This window comes from Aquarana catesbeiana, linkage group LG04, assembly GCF_042186555.1.
Source record: "Aquarana catesbeiana isolate 2022-GZ linkage group LG04, ASM4218655v1, whole genome shotgun sequence".
Classification (NCBI taxonomy): domain Eukaryota; kingdom Metazoa; phylum Chordata; class Amphibia; order Anura; family Ranidae; genus Aquarana; species Aquarana catesbeiana.
The window spans coordinates 130079074-130097173 of record NC_133327.1 but is presented as its reverse complement, the minus strand read 5'-3'; the positions used below and the strand labels follow the sequence as shown (position 1 = coordinate 130097173).

The window sequence follows — 18100 nt, the reverse complement described above, 5'->3', positions numbered from 1 at the left end:
TCCTCCGGTTAAAGCGCACCTAAACCCCTGGGACTTGAATTTGGTCCTGGCTATGTTACAGAAACAGCCTTTTGAACCAATAAGTCAGATTCCTTTGGTCTTGTTGAAAAGGAAATTAATTTTTCTGGTGGCCATCTCTTCTGCTAGAAGAGTATCAGAATTAGCAGCTCTTTCCTGTAAGGAGCCTTATTTGATTATACACAAGGATAGAGTGGTACTACGCCCTCATCCTAGTTTTCTACCGAAGGTGGTTTCTGATTTTCATTTAAACCAAGACATTGTTCTACCTTCCTTTTTTCCAGATCCCTGTTCTCCGGAAGAGAGATCTCTACATTCGTTGGCTGTAGTAAGAGCAGTTAAGGCCTATCTAGGGGCAACTACTCAGATCCGCAAGACGGATGTTTTGTTTGTGCTGCCAGAGGGTCCCAATAGAGGACAGGCAGCGTCAAAAGCTACCATTTCTAAATGGATTCGACAGTTGATCATTCAAGCTTACGATTTGAAACAGAAGATTCCTCCGTTTCAGATCAGGGCACATTCCACAAGGGCTATTGGTGCTTCTTGGGCAGTGCATCACCGGGCCTCTATGGCTCAAATCTGCAAGGCCACAACCTGGTCTTCAGTTCATACATTCACCAGATTCTATCAGGTGGATGTGAGAAGGCATGAGGATATCGCCTTTGGGCGTAGTGTGCTGCAGGCAGCGGTACAGGGTCCTCAGGTCTGATTGCACCCTACTTGGTCGTGGTTCCCCCCCCCCTCAGGTAGCATTGCTCTGGGACATCCCATCAGTAATTACTGTGGCTCTGTGTCCCGTGATGTTCGAGAAAGAAAATAGGATTTTTTAAAACAGCTTACCTGTAAAATCCTTTTCTTTCGAAGGACATCACGGAACACAGAGGTCCCGCCCCTCTTCTAATACACTATATTGCTTGGCTACAAAACTGAGGTATCCCTGCAAGGGGGAGGGATTATATAGGGGGTTGAACTTCCTGATAGGGTGTGCCAGTGTCCAATCACCAGTGATACCTATATAACCCATCAGTAATTACTGTGGCTCTGTGTCCCGTGATGTCCTTCTTCGAAAGAAAAGGATTTTACAGGTAAGCTGTTTTAAAAAATCCTATTATCACTATTGTGTGGTCACCAATATGGTATTTGTAAATTGAAATCGTATCCCCTCTCAAGCTTCTCTTCTCCAGAGAGAATAAGATCAGTGCTTGCAACCAACACCGGCTGAAAAGACTGCAGCTGCAGCCATGATCCTAATATCACCACCACTTCCCCAGGACGTATACAATGCCTTGAAAAAGTATTCATACTCCTTGAAATTTTACGAATTTTGTCGTGTTACAGCCAAAAATGTTAATGTATTTTATTGGGATTTTATGTGATAGACCAACACAAAGTGGAACATAATTGTGAAGTGGATGGAAAATGATAAACGGTTTTCAAAGTGTTTTACAAATATCTGAAAAGTGTGGTGTGCATTTCTATTCAGCCCCCCAAGTCAATAGTTTGTAGGACCGCCTTTCACTGCAATTACAGCTGCAAGTTTTTTTGGGTATATCTCTGCCAGCTTTGCACATCTAGAGAGTTAAATGTTTGCCCATTCTTTGCAAAATTGCTCAAGCTCTGTCAGATTGGATGGAGAACGTCTGGTAACAGCAATTTTCAACTCTTGCCACCGATTCTCAATTGTATTTAGGTCTGGACCTTGACTGGGCCATTCTAACACATGAGTATGCTTTGATACAAATGATTCCATTGTAGGTCTGGCTGTATGTTTAGGGTCATTGTTCTGCTGGAAGATGAACTTCTGCCCCGTCTCAAGTCTTTTACAGTCTTTTTTTTAACAGGTTTTCTTCTAAGATTGCTCTGTGTTTGGCTCCATCCATCTTCCTATCAACTCTTACCAGCTTCCTTGTCCCTGCTGAGGAAAAGCATCCCCACAACATGATGCTGTCACCACCATGCTTCACGGTGGGGATAGTGTGTTCAGGGTGATGTGCAGTGTTTAGTTTTCCGCCACACATAGCGTTTTGCTTTTAGGCCAAAAAGTTCAATTTTGGTCTCATCTGACCAGAGCACCTTCTTCCACGTATTTGCTATGTCCCCCACATGGCTTCTCGCAAACTGGACATTTTATGGCTTTCAACAATGGCTTTCTTCTTGCCACTCTTCCATAAAGGCCAGATTTGTGGAGTGTACGACTAATAGTTGTCCTGTAGACAGATTCTCCCATCTGAGCTGTGGATCTCTGCAGCTCTTCCAGAGTTACCATGGGCCTCTTGGCTGCTTCTCTGATTAATGCCCTCCTTGCCCTGTCTGTCAGTTTAGGTGGACGGGCATGTCTTGGTAGGTTTGCACTTTTACCATACTCTTCCCATTTACGGATTATGGATTGTACAGTGCTCCGTGAGATGTTCAAAGCTTGGGATATTTTTTTTATAACCTAACCCTGCTTTAACCACTTCAGCCCCAGACCATTTGGCTGCCCAAAGACCAGAGCATTTTTGCGATTCGGCACTTCGTCACCTTAACTGACAATTGCGCCGTCTGGCGACGTGGCTCCCAAACAAAATTGACGTCCTTTTTTCCCCACCAATAGAGCTTTCTTTTGCTGGTATTTGATCACCTCTGCGGTTTTTATTTTTTGCGCTATAAACAAAAAAAAGCGACCATTTTGAAGAAAAACGCCAATTTTTTAAAACTTTTTGCTATAATATCCCCAAAAAACATATTAAAAAACTTTTTTTTTTTTTTTTTTTCCTCAGTTTAGGCCGATACATATTCTTCTACATGTATTTGGGGAAAAAAATCGCAATAAGCATTTGGTTTGCACAAAAGTTATAGCGTCTACAAAATAGGGGCTAGTTTTATGGCGTTTTTATTAATAATTTTTTTTTTTTATTAGTAATGGCGGCGATCTGCGATTTTTATCATGACTGCGACATTATGGCAGACACATCGGGCACTTTTGGCGCTATTATGGGACCATTCACATTTATACAGCAATCTGTGTGATTAAAAATGCACTGATTACTGTGTAAATGTGACTGGCAGTGAAGGGGTTAAACACTAGGGGGCGCTGCAGGGGTTAAGTGTGTCCTAAGGAGTGATTCTAACTGTGGGGGGGTGGGCTACGTGTGACACGACACTGATCACCGCTTCTGATTACAGGGAGCTGTGGTCAGTGTCACTAGGCAGAATGGGGAAATGCTTGTTTACTTCAGCATTTCCCCGTTCTTCCTCTCCGTGAGACGATCGTGAGTATCCCCGCGGACATAGAGTCCGCGGGACCCATGACCACACTCGTGGAGCTTGCGGCAGGGTCGCACAGGACCACATGGCGGCAAATTTAAAGGGACGTACCTGTACGCCTATTTGCCTGTCCATGCCATTCTGCCGATGTAAATGTTTGTGCGGCGGTCGGCAAGCGGTTAAACTTCTCCACAACTTTATCCCTGACCTGTCTGGTGTGTTCCTTGGCCTTCATGATGCTGTTTGTTCACTAAGGTTCTCTAACAAGCCTCTGAGGGCTTCACAGAACAGCTGTATTTATACTGAGATTAAATTACACACATGTGGACTCCTATTTACTAATTAGATGACTTCTGAATGCAATTGCTTCCACTAGATTTTGGTTAGGGGTATCGGAGTAAAGGGGGCTAAATACAAATACACGGCACACTTTTCAAATATTTATTTGTAAAAAAATGTGAAAACCATTCATCATCTTCCTTCCACTTCACAATTATGTGCCACTTTGTGTTAGTCTATCACCTAAAATACATTTACGTTCTTGGTTGTAACACGACAAAATGTGGAAAATTTGATGGCGGTACTGTACATGCATACAACGGTCGTGAAGTGGTTATGTAAATTATTTTTTTACATCTATGGATAAATTCAATAGAGGTCAGCTAATGTAGTATTTGTGTCCTGGATTTGCTATGGGAATGCTGACCAGTGTCTCAATAAACAGATCTCTGTTTATGCCAAGATTGCTTCTTGCCTCTTTTCACCCAAAATAGAATATTGGCCCATAAACATTTTTGAATGATTGAAATTTTCAAATGATGGACACACCCGGATATAATGAGCACCACATCACAGTTAAACTAATAGAACCACAAAACCCAGCAAGAGGAGGGTCTTTAGAGGTGCTCAAACGCACATAGAACAAAAAGGTGTGTGTCTCAAGATAACATTTTATTGATCCAAAGATGAATATAAAATATAAAAGATTTTATGTTTTTCATCTTTGGATAAATAAAGTTTTTGTTATTTTATCTTGAGATTACATACTCGTTTTTGTTCTTGGGTTTGTGTTTGAGCACCTCTAAAGTCCCTCCTTATTTTGTTTTTTATTTTTTGTGCAAATCGAATTAAATCTGAGTTCCTAGTACTTTGCTTATGCAATGAGATTTTTCAGAACATCGCTGAATTCTACACCAACAAACAACCCCTGTAAAAAGCAGAGCAATCTGCTGGTACCAATTGTCTTCATTGGACCTAAACAATGGTCAGATATGAGAATGGAGCTATTTTGATTGGGACAGCATTTCTACAAGTTGTGGCCGCAGTAACTGGGTGAGGGGCAACAAATGTGTCTAGGCTAAGTACTGTAAAGTTGATAAATGGTTTCAGCATCACACTAAAGTCCTGCTGTTATGAAGATTTTATTTTATGTAGAATTCTCTTCTATTGTTTAATTTCTCTGATGTACTTTGATACTTTTTAGGAGAGCCTCATAGATGCCAGTGAAGACAGCCAACTAGAAGCAGCAATACGTGCATCCCTACAGGAAACCCATTTTGACTCTACATCAACAAAGCAAACTTCTCAGTATGAGGAGGAGTCGGACCCTGAACTGTATTCTGGCAGTGAAGAATTCATCTCTGTATGTGGATCTGACCATGAGGACGAAGACGGGCCGCCTGTGGAAACATTGCCAGAGCCAGAGACTTGCAGTAGTAAAGCTAAGAAGGCCACATCTAAAAACGCCAATCACAGAAGAGAGGAGCAGTCAGAGCCTGTGGAAGATGCCACAGTGGAAGCAGACTTTCCAAGCCAGCAAGCACACCTTGAAAAACCTCCCAAATCTCCGACTGAATCTTGCTTAGAAGAGGATAGCAGGAATCCAGACCATGCAGAAGATTGTGCTGATAATAATGGTGAGTACTGTACACCTCTTCTTGTCAAATCAGATTTTCTTCTAGGATCTTGTTGGTATGCAGTTGCGATGGACTGACATGTAATATGCTCAAGAAATTGTGCTGTTCACACTTGCTGTTTGAATTATGAACCTGCATCAAGTGTTTACAGATGGGCTACCTCAATGTTGCTAAGGCTGTTCTGTACTTTGGGTAGTTTTGGAATTTCAGTCTGCTTCCCCTTTGTTGTCATTGTGTTAGGAAGACCTCTGTGACTGCTCTTAGGCTGCAGATTACACTTCCTGGATTAAAGGATACCAAAATAAAAAGTGATCTTATGTGTTCTGCCTATATTTTAACTTTTCTTCATTTGTTCTCATTAGGACCCAAAGCAAAGTTAATGTTACGATACCCTGATGGGAAAAGGGAACAGATTACATTACCAGAGAAGGCCAAATTAATGGTAAGTATAGTCCATTTGAAAGTACCTTTAAAACAAGTGTCAAAAGTTAATAAAAGTAGTTTATTGAAGTAGAGAAAAAAATGAAAACAATTGTATTTATAGATAATAGTAAAAATAGATATACAGTACAAAATAGATGATAAAGATAGCTGACAGTATAGCACATGCAGTAAAGGGGAAAAAATAAAAATATATCTTTATTGCATGTGCTATACTGTCATCTGTTTTATTATTTGTAGGTGTGTATATCAGTGCATATATCTACAGTTCGGTCCATATATATTTGGACACATATTTACCAAAACATATTCAAGCTATAGTTATATGTTGGATATGGGCTGAAAGTGCAAACTCTCAGATTTAATTGGAAAAGGATATGTACATCCAAAACAGAGGAAGGGTTTAGGAATTACAGCTCTTAAGAATAGCCATCCCCCCTTTTTCAATGGACCAAAAGTGATTGGATAATTGAATCAAAAGCTGTTTCATGGCCAGGTGTGGTCTACTCTTTCATTATTTCTTCATCAATTAAGCAGGTAAACAGTCTGGAGTTGATTCTAAGTGTGATATTTGCATTTGGAATCTATTGCTGTGAACCTACATCATGCGTTTAAAGGAGCTGTCCATGCAAGTGAAACAGGCCATTGTAAGGCTTCAAAAACAAATCCATCAGAGAGATAGCAGCAACATTAGGAATGGCCAAATCGACAGTTTTGTACATTCTGAGAAAAGAACGCACTGGTGAGCTCAGCAACATAAAAAGCCCTGGACGTCCACGAAAGATAACAGTAGTGGGTGATCGCATAATCCTCTCTATGGTAAAGAAAAACCCTTACACAACATCCAAACAAGTGAAGGACACTCTCCAGGAGGTGGGTGTATCATTGTCAAAGTCTACAATCAAGAGAAGACTTCACGAGAGCAAATACAGAGGGTTCACCACAAGGTGCAAACCATTCTTATGCCTGAAGAATAGTAAAGCCAGATTAGACTTTGCTAAAAAAAAAGACCAGTTCTGGAAAAGCATTCTTTGGACTGATAAAACCTAAGATTAATCTGTGCCAGAATGAAGAAAAGATAAAAGTGTGGAGAAGGCTTGGAACAGCTCATAATCCAAAGCACACAACGTCATCTGTAAAACATGGTGGAGGCAGTGTGATGGCTTCCAGGGGCACTAGGTCATTGGTGTATATTGATGATGTAACAGACGCAGCCGTATGAATTCTGCAGTGTTTAGAGATATATTGTCAGTCCAGATTCAGCCAAATGCAGCAAAGTTGATTGGACGGCGCTTCACAGTACAGATGGACAATGATCCAAAACACATTGCAAAAGCAACCCAGGAGCTTTTGAAGTAAAAGAAGTGGAATATTCTGCAATGGCTGAGTTAATCACCTGATCTCAACCCAATTGAGCATGCATTTCACTTGCTGAAGGCAAAACTAAAGGGTAGAAAGACCCACAAAGAACAACTGAAGACAGCTGCAGTTAGAGCCTGGCAAAGCATCAGAAAGGAGGAAGCCCAGTTCATGGGTTACAGACTTCAGGCAGTCATTGCCAGTAAAGGATTCTCAACAAAATAATAAATAAAATGTTCATTTTTTTAGATTATATTTTGTCCAATTACATTTGAGCACCTGAAAATGGGGGGGGGGGGGGGACAACCATGCATAAAAATGGTTGCAGTTTTTAAAATTTGTACTTGATATTTATGTTCAACCCCTTGACTTAAAGCTGAAAGTCTGCACTTCAAATTAATTTGTGTTTCGTTTACATTTTTTTCTGATGGCATACAGAGCCAAAAGTATGAAAATTGTGCCAGTTTAAAAATATATATGGACCTAACTGTATATGTGTATATCTGTCTACACACACTCAATGGGGTTGATTTACTAAAACTGGACAGTGCAAAATCTGGTGCAGCTCTGCATAGAAATCAATCGGCTTCCAGCTGCTGAAGCTGAAATTTGAAGCTGATTGGCTACTGTGCACAGCTGCACCAGATTTTGCACACTCCAGTTTTAGTAAATCAACCCCACTGTGTCAGTTTAGTGGTTTTAGTTCTGTTTCATTGCTAGTGACTCCTACACTGGATTGAAGGATAAGTTCACCTTTTGGGACACGTTCCATGTTAAGCCAAACTCCCCCCTGTATTTAGGGTGGAACATGTATTTTCCAGCTCGTGCCACCAGTTCCCCCGATCCCTCCCTCAGTGTGACAACAGGCAGGGGATCTTTTCCCTGCAACCACTGTCACTTTTTGAAAACAACATGGCAGACAGCTGCGTCGTTCATTCACAGTTTTCTGTGAATAAATGAACTGCAAGTACTGTCAGCCACTGCAGTTGACCGCTTGTAGTTTTGAATGTAGTGCGAGGTCTCATATGATTGCTCTCCTAATTGATTCTGAAGCCCTGCTGCTTTCAGACAGTTCATATGAAGGTACGGGCAGAAAGCTGCAGGGCTTGTCTGCAGAAGCCTGATGTTGCACCACTGATCACAAGAGCAATGCTTTCCACACTCCTGCAGGAAAAAATAATAAATGCATATTTTTTTTTCCTGCAAAAATATGTGCATTTTTTTTTTTCCAAAAAGGGAACTGTATCCTTTAATATACTGCCAGATGGTGTTGAAGCCGTTTTAGGGGTAAGGTCAACTGTTTTGCTGGACATACTGTATGTTTGGCATATTTGATGCTTTCAAAAACCTTTGACCACAAACACTTTCTGATTTTAAGCATCAGCACAATAAAACTGAGTGGATGTTGATCAAAAATATATTATAACAGTATTAAATTAAAATAATAAAATGATCTAGTGTGTTGCCAGTATATGGCTTAAAGGGTAGCGTTTGGATTGAGGTAAAGTGTTAGGGGTTGATCTTAAAGGTTAAGTGTTATGGGGCATTTTAGGGTTTCACGGCAAATTTTTTAGGGATTGGTTACTTGAGAATAGAGTTATAGGGTTTGTTTTATAGTATGAGTATAGTATGAGGGGCACTTAAAAATTAGCAGCTTATTTTTTCCTATTTTTGGTACCAAAAGCACTGCACTGAGATCTACTGCACCAAGACCCAACATAAAATGATATGTGTATGTGAATTCAGTGGCTTGCCTAACTGCTGTTCTTTTTATATAGCTTTGACGACTACTGTAAGGGAAGGAAGAGTCTAACTCAGTTTGAATTGTTGAGGGTGTATTATGCAGATTTTGGGAGGTGCTTAACGGCTGAGTGATAATATTGCTGGCTTTACCATGGAGTAATAGTTTGGCTATATTGAACAAAGTTTTTGGAGCAGGGTGCTGGTACGTGATTTTGCAGCATGATATGGTTCTATGATGCCATTTGTTTGTAACATTGTCTTCATCTTTCCTGGCAGGCTTTGGTAAAACACGTTCAGCTAAACGGTTACCCCAACGAGCGATTTGAGCTCTTAACAAACTTTCCCAGACGAAAGCTATCGCATTTGGACTATGACATCACATTACAGGAAGCAGGCTTGTGTCCTCAAGAGACTGTATTTGTACAGGAAAGGAACTAAATGACTCTAAAATTTCCCTACTCTCATCATCAATTACTTTTGTCATTACTACTATATTTTGGTCTCATATTTGTGTCTCCTCATCGGCTCATAATACTTGGGAATGGAAAGCTTCAGAGATGCACAGGACTTATTGAGGAGAGTACAGAGCTGTACACTGTGAAGACACAGGATGTGCGTACATTTAAACTCTCCACACTTGTCACTTCATAAGTCTTAAATCTTTGTTACTATTGGATAAATCCGAGGACACCAGGTACTACTTGCCACCCTTTCAGGAAATGTACAGCTCAAGTTATATCTGGATACTCATATATATTTTTTTGTATGAATTTGGAATTTCAAGGATATTTTCCAGATTATTTATTACTCGTTGCTGCAGAACCTGCAGTTGTGCTTTTGTTTTATCTTAGACTACTGTCATTTGCTTTTTTATTTTCTTTTTCCACTTTAAGAGCCATTTTGAACCTCAGTTTTTCTTGTGTTCTTCTGGATACATGGAGGGATAGTTGATGGCAGAGAACACTGAAAGAGTCAGGACTGACCATGCAGAAAATCGGTTTCTTCTATGTAGAGGTCAAGAATAAACAGGCACTCGAGTGCAGTAAGACTCCTTATCACTGCTGAGAGATTTTCAGGCATGCTTGGAAAAAAAAATGGCTACATGATGCTTTCAGTAAAATGGTTCCTGAGAATTTCTTGGGTGTGCTGTGAAATTAGTCTTAGCGTTTATATTAAGAATAGGCAATAATGTGTTATCTTTGGTCACATTTGCTGCTCTTGTATGTCTTGCAATGGGTATTGATACTCTGTTTGAAGAGCCCTTATCCTGGAGCAGTCTACAAAACATTGTCCTTTTAAAGTTATCATCCTGTCATAGATAAACACCACTGCATCAAATATGCACATTGTGGGCACTACCGATTTAAAGTTCTTTGCTCTTCATCCTTGAAATGATTCTGTGCCCCAATGCTCTGCACATCCTTTTGCAGGTTATGAATGTCCAAATTAACAACTCTGCACATCTGAAATATATCTATATGTCTTCATATTCACCATGATGCCACTGTAGGATCTTATCAAGGGTGCTATAGTGCTGAAAGGTTGTCTGGGATGACTGGAAAGAGGACTCTGAGACACTGAAAGCACAACTAAATCTGTCTTCACTATAGGAAAGCTTTAATTTAGTTAGAAAGCTCTTTTAAAAAAGAATATCTAGACCCATAAACAAAAAGGTAATATACTGCAACTTGCCTGCCATTATTCTGAAATAAAAAAAAACAAATGTAGCCACCACATCTAAGATCATTTTCAGCAAGTACAGAAAATACCCATTGATCTTACAGGAAACAACTTGTCTTTGTCACTGATTTGTAACCTGAAAAGACGGCACATCTTATTTTTCTTGTGCAATCAACTAATCCCATTAACTAATATGTAATAGGAGATGAACAAAGGCAGACATGTTTGTCTGGATGGACAAAATACAGTCTATGTGAACACCATGGCTGCCTCCATGTTTACAGTGAAGTGAGTGGGACAGGAAGTGTTATTTACAGCATTACCAGGTCAAATAAAAGAAAGCTAGAGTATTGAAAACAAATGCAGCCACCACATCTAAGGACTGGTAAACTGCAACCTATTACATTTTTGGGGGTCGGGGTCCATTATATACGCTTTAAACATTTTGCATGCTGGCAGTTTATTTTCCTGAGAACAATATTAGCATTACTTTTTTTTTTTTTTGTCTGAAGCTAGGCAATGAAAGTCCACTTTTGTATGATGGTGATTACATTTACAACATATATAAACCCTTATGTGTTTTGTAGGTTACTTTGTACATTCCTCTGTAAAATCTGTATAGGATCACCTCTCTGGCAGTCTTGCTGATAAGTCCGTCATCACACATGTATTCTTTTCAGTATCAACCCCCCCCCCCCCACACACACACACACAATACTTTGGGATAACATTACTCTCTGGTCTATTTAAAGGGAATCTATAGTCTTTTTAAAGTGTTTTGTAGATAGTTATGTTTGGGTGGGCTAATCATGTTATCAAGTATTTATATATGTAATAGTATGGCCATATTGGGCTGTTTAATATGTTCCCTATACTTCCTGCATTATAGTACTGCACAGCAATTGTACATTGCTGTCCCGCAATGCAAGTCTGCCACACTGCTTATATTGACATCAAAATATTAAGGCAGGCTATATCTTGAAGAAGAATAATAGCTGTGTGGTAATAGACTTCTTTAACTTCCTGAATGGCTTTTTGCCCTCCTTAAGTTCAAAAATAACCAAATAATAGTCAATACTCAAAATTGTGAGCGTCTCAGAAATAATCAGCCCAAGACTTTATTCATGTTAGCAGTATGGATGTATTGTAAGTGTAAATGGAGCCTAAGTGTAAATGGTTTTGTCACAACAGTCCTTCTATATGTGAACACTCTATCAGGTCTTCATATTTAGCCACTAGAATGCCAATCGCCCTCTATGTAATAAAAATCATAAAACATAGTAAGCATGTAAAAGGCAAAACAAATGCTTTTGGGTATGCTTTCTTATAGCTCAAAATATGCAATCACTGAAAATAGACTATAGCTTCCCTTCTTCTATAGCTTCTGCTGATGTATGTAAGGGAATGGGTATATCCTAGCACTATGGAGGATTCTCTCTATGCTGCCTCCTCAGGTGTGCATGCATAAACACAGATGAAGGATTCTAAATGCATGTAGAGAGGAGGTAGGTACAAGAAGTAAACAGCTCCTGTGATGTTCAAGCTGCTATACTTCTGGATTTACCCTTTATCTCAGCTCCACCTCCTATCTACAATAGAGCTGACAGCTCTCAAATCCAATGCTTGAAGTCTTTAATTGTCAGTACAAGCAGCTATACAAATAGTCCTGGATATAAACTGGCTTAAAAAGATTTAAATAGATATCTGGAAGTAGAGCTGTCTAGCTGCTGGTATAGGACAATCACATCGGCACAGGACCATGCAAGAAGTATCTGATAATGCTGCAAGAATGTTTTGTAGATGTGCTGTGTGTACTGTGGTTTCTCTCTTGCCCAAGGAGTGATGCAGGAATTCTGAAAGTTATACTGCTGCCTACAGAGGACCTTGGTAAATAAAAGGTCCAACCCTTGTCTTTCCATCAACATGCCTTAATTTTTTACTAGTATTCTTATGCCGCGTACATCGGACATTTTTTGTCGGAATTTCCGACAAACAAAATTTGAGATCTGGATCTCAAATTTTCCAACAACAAAATCCGTTGTTGGAAATTCCGATCATGTGTACAAAATTCCACGCATGCTCGGAATCAAGCAGAAGAGCTGCACTGGCTATTGAACTTCATTTTTCTCGACTTGTACGTCAGCGCGTTCTTGATAATCGGGACTAACCATAACATTTGTGTGCCCGTGTGTAAGCAAGACAAGTTTGAGCCAACATCTGTCGGAAAAAAAAACATGGATTTTGTTGTCGGAATGTCCGATCGTGTGTACGCGGCATAAGAGGGTACAAGTGTTTTTCCTGTTCCACTGATTCAAAACTTAATCTATGGTTTCTTCTAACAACTTTTACCTCTTCAATAATCTTTACCTGGTAGCTACAGGTGGTCTTTCCATCTTTTTTACCGATATCTGGTGTATTTATCCTTAGCCTTGGCTTCAGGTCATCACTGCAATTAGCCCCAGCTGGACTGGACAAGGTGGGATGAGCCTGGTAGTGATCTTCCCCTATAGCTGCAACATATTTGATTCTAGATATTTAGAAGTCTTGCATCCTGGATGCCTAAAGGTATGAGGTGGTATCCCAGGGTCTTAAGCTCAAGTTTTGTTCCCTGCAATCTCCTCACTCTCTAACCTCCAATTTTCATGTGTACCTTTCATGTATAGCTGATATCCATTGTGCGCTCTCTGGTCTTTTGGACCAAGCAGTCGTTGCCTCAGTCCCTGTTGCAGACTTTTTTTGGGAGGGGGTTTACTCCAGCCTGTTTACTAAGGAGAGGTAGAACAAATCCTGTCTTGGGCAGAAAGTCATGTGTCTGTTTTGTGAGCCCTGTACATTCCCAACATGAACCACTGGTATACAGATTTTCTCAGCCAGCAGTGTCTGGAACCAGAACATTGGTCCTCTGCACCCAAAGGTGTTCTGGGACCTGTGTTGCAGGTGGGAGACACTGGATGTGTGGACCTCCTGCCCTCCCTATTCAGCAGCAAACTGGACAAACTCACAATAGTGTGGGTTATACACTATGTTAACCAAGTAGCATTACACTAATGCTTCTAGGTTACAGTGGTAGTAAACTATTTTGCCTATTATTACCTACAGGTAAGCTTACCTCCAGGTAAAATGAATATCTTCCAAATGTGCACCGTTTAGGAGATATTCCAGTGAGCAGCAGCCGGTGACGTCACTGGTGCATGCGCTCTTAATATGGAGTTCTTTCAGAGCCCTGTGCCATGCCCAAGGCTCCCCTGTGCATGCGCTGGAGTGATGCCATTGTGGATTGGCCAATCAGACGGCGGAACCCACAAACTCTGATGGAAGACCGGGTGAAGATGTGCCTGTATGCGATGCTGGCAAAGAATTCTGCATTGGCAAGACTTGGCAGATGTGCCATGGGCTCTGCCTAACTGACCAGATCTGCTATCCTAAGAAATAGTTTACCAGCCTGCTTTTTGATCAATGGCTGTTGAAGCCTAAGTTTTAGGACACAGGAAGCATCTCTGAGAATGTTCTCCCTACGATGCTCAGGACTAGGAAGGCCATGATCAGTTGTGGAAGGTGTCCTTTGCTTGGTGTGAGTCCAAAAGCTTGTCATTTGGGTCTGCGGGAAGGGCCAGAGACCTTTGGATGCTCACTCTCTGATCAAATCCCCTCTGCTGCCATGATATTCGGATCTGGTCTTCTTGGGGTTTCTGAAGCCTCCTTTTAAACCTTTCAGAGTCATTCCCCTCTCTACTCCTTGTGTGCAGCTCCAGTTCACTAGGAGATGTTTGTCTATCTGGATGTAATTTAAGTTGTGCAAGTTTATCTCTCCACCATTTTCTTTTAGAAAGATGGACTCTCTGGGGTTGATTTACTAAAAGTAGGGAGTGCAAAATCTGGAGCGGCCGTGCATGGTAGCCAATCGGCCTCCCTAACTTGTTCAATTAAGCTTTGCCAAAAAAAGGTAGGTGATTGGTTTCTATGCAGAGCTGCATCAGATTTTGCACACTCCAGCTTCAGTAAATCCACCCCTTTTTTGCCTTTATGGATGGCCCCTGGTAGGGTGCCCTGGCTGCTTGTTCCACCAATTTTAAGTGGCTTCGTTACACCGTTTTTCAGGCTTATGTTTTCAAGGATTGGGTTTTCCCCTTTCCAGTTAAGACTTAATCCACCAGGGCTGTGAGAGCTTTTTGTGTATTTTGGCAGGTTTTAGCAGGTAGATGTTTTTGCCTCACCTAATGTCAGCTTGGGGCATAATGTCCCTCAGGTGGATTTTTGAGCTGTAGACAGACGGATGATTTAGTTGGACCTGTTAGGTGTTTTTTGGTTTTGTTGCCCACGCCTGAGTTATGCTACTGTTGGACATCTTGATGGAGGTTTCTGAACTTCTGTGTCCCTTAAAGATCAAAAGAAAAAAAAAAGATTTTTGTATTCACTGCAAAACCTTGTCCTCAAAGTCCATTAACGGGACATAAGTCTCTTCTGTTATTCTAATTTTGCTCTTGATATTGCTTTACTACTAACTGCTGGCCTATAGGTTTTGTTTACCAATGTCCAATCCTCCTGTATATCTTTGTATCACAATGGAAAAAAAATTATTATATTGTCCTGTCAAGAGTCTAATTTTTCCACTTATATTTGGAATATATACACATTCCGGTTTGTTTCATTGTTATATATAGTGTTTATTAATCTTTTAACTGTCTATTTGCAGTTTGAATAGGGCAGGACATACTCCAATGAAAAAACTATGTTTGGTATACTTAAGGATGTACCTACCAAATTACGGTAATGAATAGTAAAAATCATAAAATATTTTAATGTGAAAACTCTTCATCCTGTGCATCTAGTGTTTCTCATCAGCAGCCTAAGGCCTCAATTCATTTAGATGTATAACGCCGTCATGGGTTGGGTATTGTGCATCTGTATATTTTAGTGTGTCTGATTTTCTTGTTCTTGGAGGTTGTGAGGTTACTGAATAACACCATTTATTTCCAGTTTAGAATCTGTTCAGTTGTGAACTCGGGTTCAGGAAAGGAGCACAGAAAATAAGGACATGATACATTGTGCTTAACAGGCGTTTCATCACACTTGCTGTTCACCTTTTGCTGGAAACATTTTGTACATCTTATTGACACACATGACTACCATCAGCCTTCTTTTGTTCATTTATAAGTTTCATCTTTAAAGGTAACCTGTGCTTTGTACATGCAAGGCCAAATGCCAGGTTTACTTTAAGGCCCAGCCTCGCCTGTTTGTTTTTTTTTGTTTTTTTTTGTTTTTTTTTTGTTTTTTTTGTGCTCCACCTCATTGTTGTTCACCAGGGGAAAAAAAAGGAAGATACCAGGCTCTTACAAATGGTTGGATCATGTGACTTGCTCCCTCCTCTCATAGAACAGTGCTGATTATTGAGAGAGTGTCTTTAGAGCTGCTTGACTTTGCTACCAGCAGAGCATGGTGAATGAACAAAGGGAAGGTACTTATTAGATGCAGCACGGACTGGATTTAAAGTAAACTTCTTGCTTTCCCCTGCAAGGGCAAAGCGTATTTTTTTTTTTTTTTTTTTTTTTTAAATAAAGTCGACCAAGTTGTATACAGTGGATATAAAAAGTCTGCACGCCCCTGGTAAAATGTCAGGTTTATGTGATGTGAAAAAAATGAGACAAAGATAATTTCAGAACTTTTTACACCTTTTAATGTGACCTATAAACTACAACTCAGTTGAAAAACAAACTGAAATCTTTTAGTAGGAAGAAGTAAAAATAAAATAATGTTGTTGCGTAAGTGTGTACACCCTCTTATAGCTGTGTTCAGAATTGAACAATCCATACAAACTCATGGTAAATAGAAGTCAGTACACACCTGCCATAATTTAACCGCTTCAGCCCCGGAAGATTTTACCCCCTTCCTGACCAGAGCACTTTTTGCGATTCGGCACTGCGTCGCTTTAACTGACAATTGCGCTGTCGTGCGACGTTGCACCCAAACAAAATTGACAAAATTTTCCCACAAATAGAGCTTTCTTTTGAAGGTATTTGATCACCTCTGCGGTTTTTATTTTTTGCTGCGGTTTTTATTTTTTGCGCTATAAACAAAAAAGAGCGTAAATTTTGAAAAAAACGCAATATTTTTTACTTTTTGCTATAATAAATATCCACACAAAAAAAAAAGATAATATATATATATATATATATATATATATATATATATATATATATATATATATATATATATATATAATTTTAATATATATATATATAATTTTTTTTTCCTCAGTTTAGGCCGATATGTATTCTACATATTTTTGGTAAAAAAAAATTGCAATAAGCGTATATTAGGGGGTAGTTTTATGGAATTTTTATTATTTATTTTTATTTTTTACTAGTAATGGTGGCGATTTTTATCGGGACTGCAACATTATGGTGGACACGTCGGAACAATTTTGACACATTTTTGGGACCATTGGCATTTATACAGCGATCAGTGCTATAAAAATGTCACTGGCAGGGAAGAGTTAACACTGGGGGGCAATCAAGGGGTTAATTGTTTTCCCTAGTGTGTTTTCTAACTGAAGGGGGGAGGGGACTGTGTAGGGGAGATGACAGATTGCTGTTCATACCCTGTATGAACGGATGCTCTGTCTGTTCTCCCCTCAGAGAACTGGAAACTGTGCCAGAGAACCGGAAGCTAGTGGCCAAATCAGGAAGCAACGTAACCTGACGGCGATTCGCGCAGAAGAGCCATGTTGCCGCAGTACAACTGCGGTGGCTGGTCAGCAAGCACTTAAAGAACCTCTAATTAACCCCAAATAAAGTTCAGCTATTCTAGTAGGTCATTCCTGATATTTTCTTAGTCGCATCCTACAGCAAAAGCCATGGTCCGCAGAGAGCTTCCAAAGCATCAAAGGGTTCTCATTGTTAAAAGGTATCAGTCAGGAGAAGGGTACAAAAGAATTTCCAAGGCATTAGATATACCATGGAACACAGTGAAGACTGTCATCATCAAGTTGAGAAAACGTAAAATTGTATACTCACCTTTCCGTAATTTTTCCTTTCCTGTCGCATCTTCATGGCAGCATACACTTTGGGTTGTGACTCCGCCCCCACAACCTGATAGGACCACATAGCTATAAATTGGCGAGAAGGTACCCACCCCAGTATTCTTTGTATGTATAAATCATCTCAAAAGGGTGGGCAGTTGTATGCTGCCATGAAGATGCGACAGGAAAGGAAAATTACGGAAAGGTGAGTATACAATAATGTTTTCCTGTCGCATCATGGCAGCATACACTTTGGGGAATAACTCGCAAACTGGGTGGGAATGCAAAACGGAAAATTGTATACTTACCTTCCGTAATTTTCCTTTCTGATGCATCCCATGGCAGCACACACATTGGGTTTTGACTCCGCCTCCACAACCTGATAGGACTGGTTAGCTATAAGTTTTGAAGAGGAGTCCACCGCTGTATTCTTAGTAACTATCACCTTAGAAGGGTGGGTTTTTTGTGTGCTGCCATGGGATGCGTCAGGAAAGGAAAATTACGGAAGGTAAGTATACAATTTTCCGTTTTCCTGACACATGGCAGCACACACATTGGGAAATAACTCGCTATATGGGTGGGTGCTTTTAGAATATTTTATTTACTCAGTTGCAAGGTATAGAAGAGTTAGATTGGATGACTAATCTCCCGAACTCAATTGTAGTTAGTTGAGCCGGAT

General features: G+C 40.1%; 1 protein-coding gene across 1 annotated transcript in view; it reads left to right on the top strand.

Annotated features, from left to right (window-relative positions):
* Positions 1 to 9856, top strand: part of UBXN7 (UBX domain protein 7) — a 54840-nt gene extending 44984 nt beyond the window's left edge. Inside the window, exons 9-11 of the mRNA XM_073625626.1 lie at positions 4748 to 5180; positions 5543 to 5622; positions 9000 to 9856. Coding sequence (XP_073481727.1) covers positions 4748 to 5180; positions 5543 to 5622; positions 9000 to 9161 — 675 coding nt within the window. The 3' untranslated portion in view covers positions 9162 to 9856. The remainder of the gene's footprint in view (positions 1 to 4747; positions 5181 to 5542; positions 5623 to 8999) is intronic.
* Positions 9857 to 18100: the final 8244 nt, after the last annotated feature.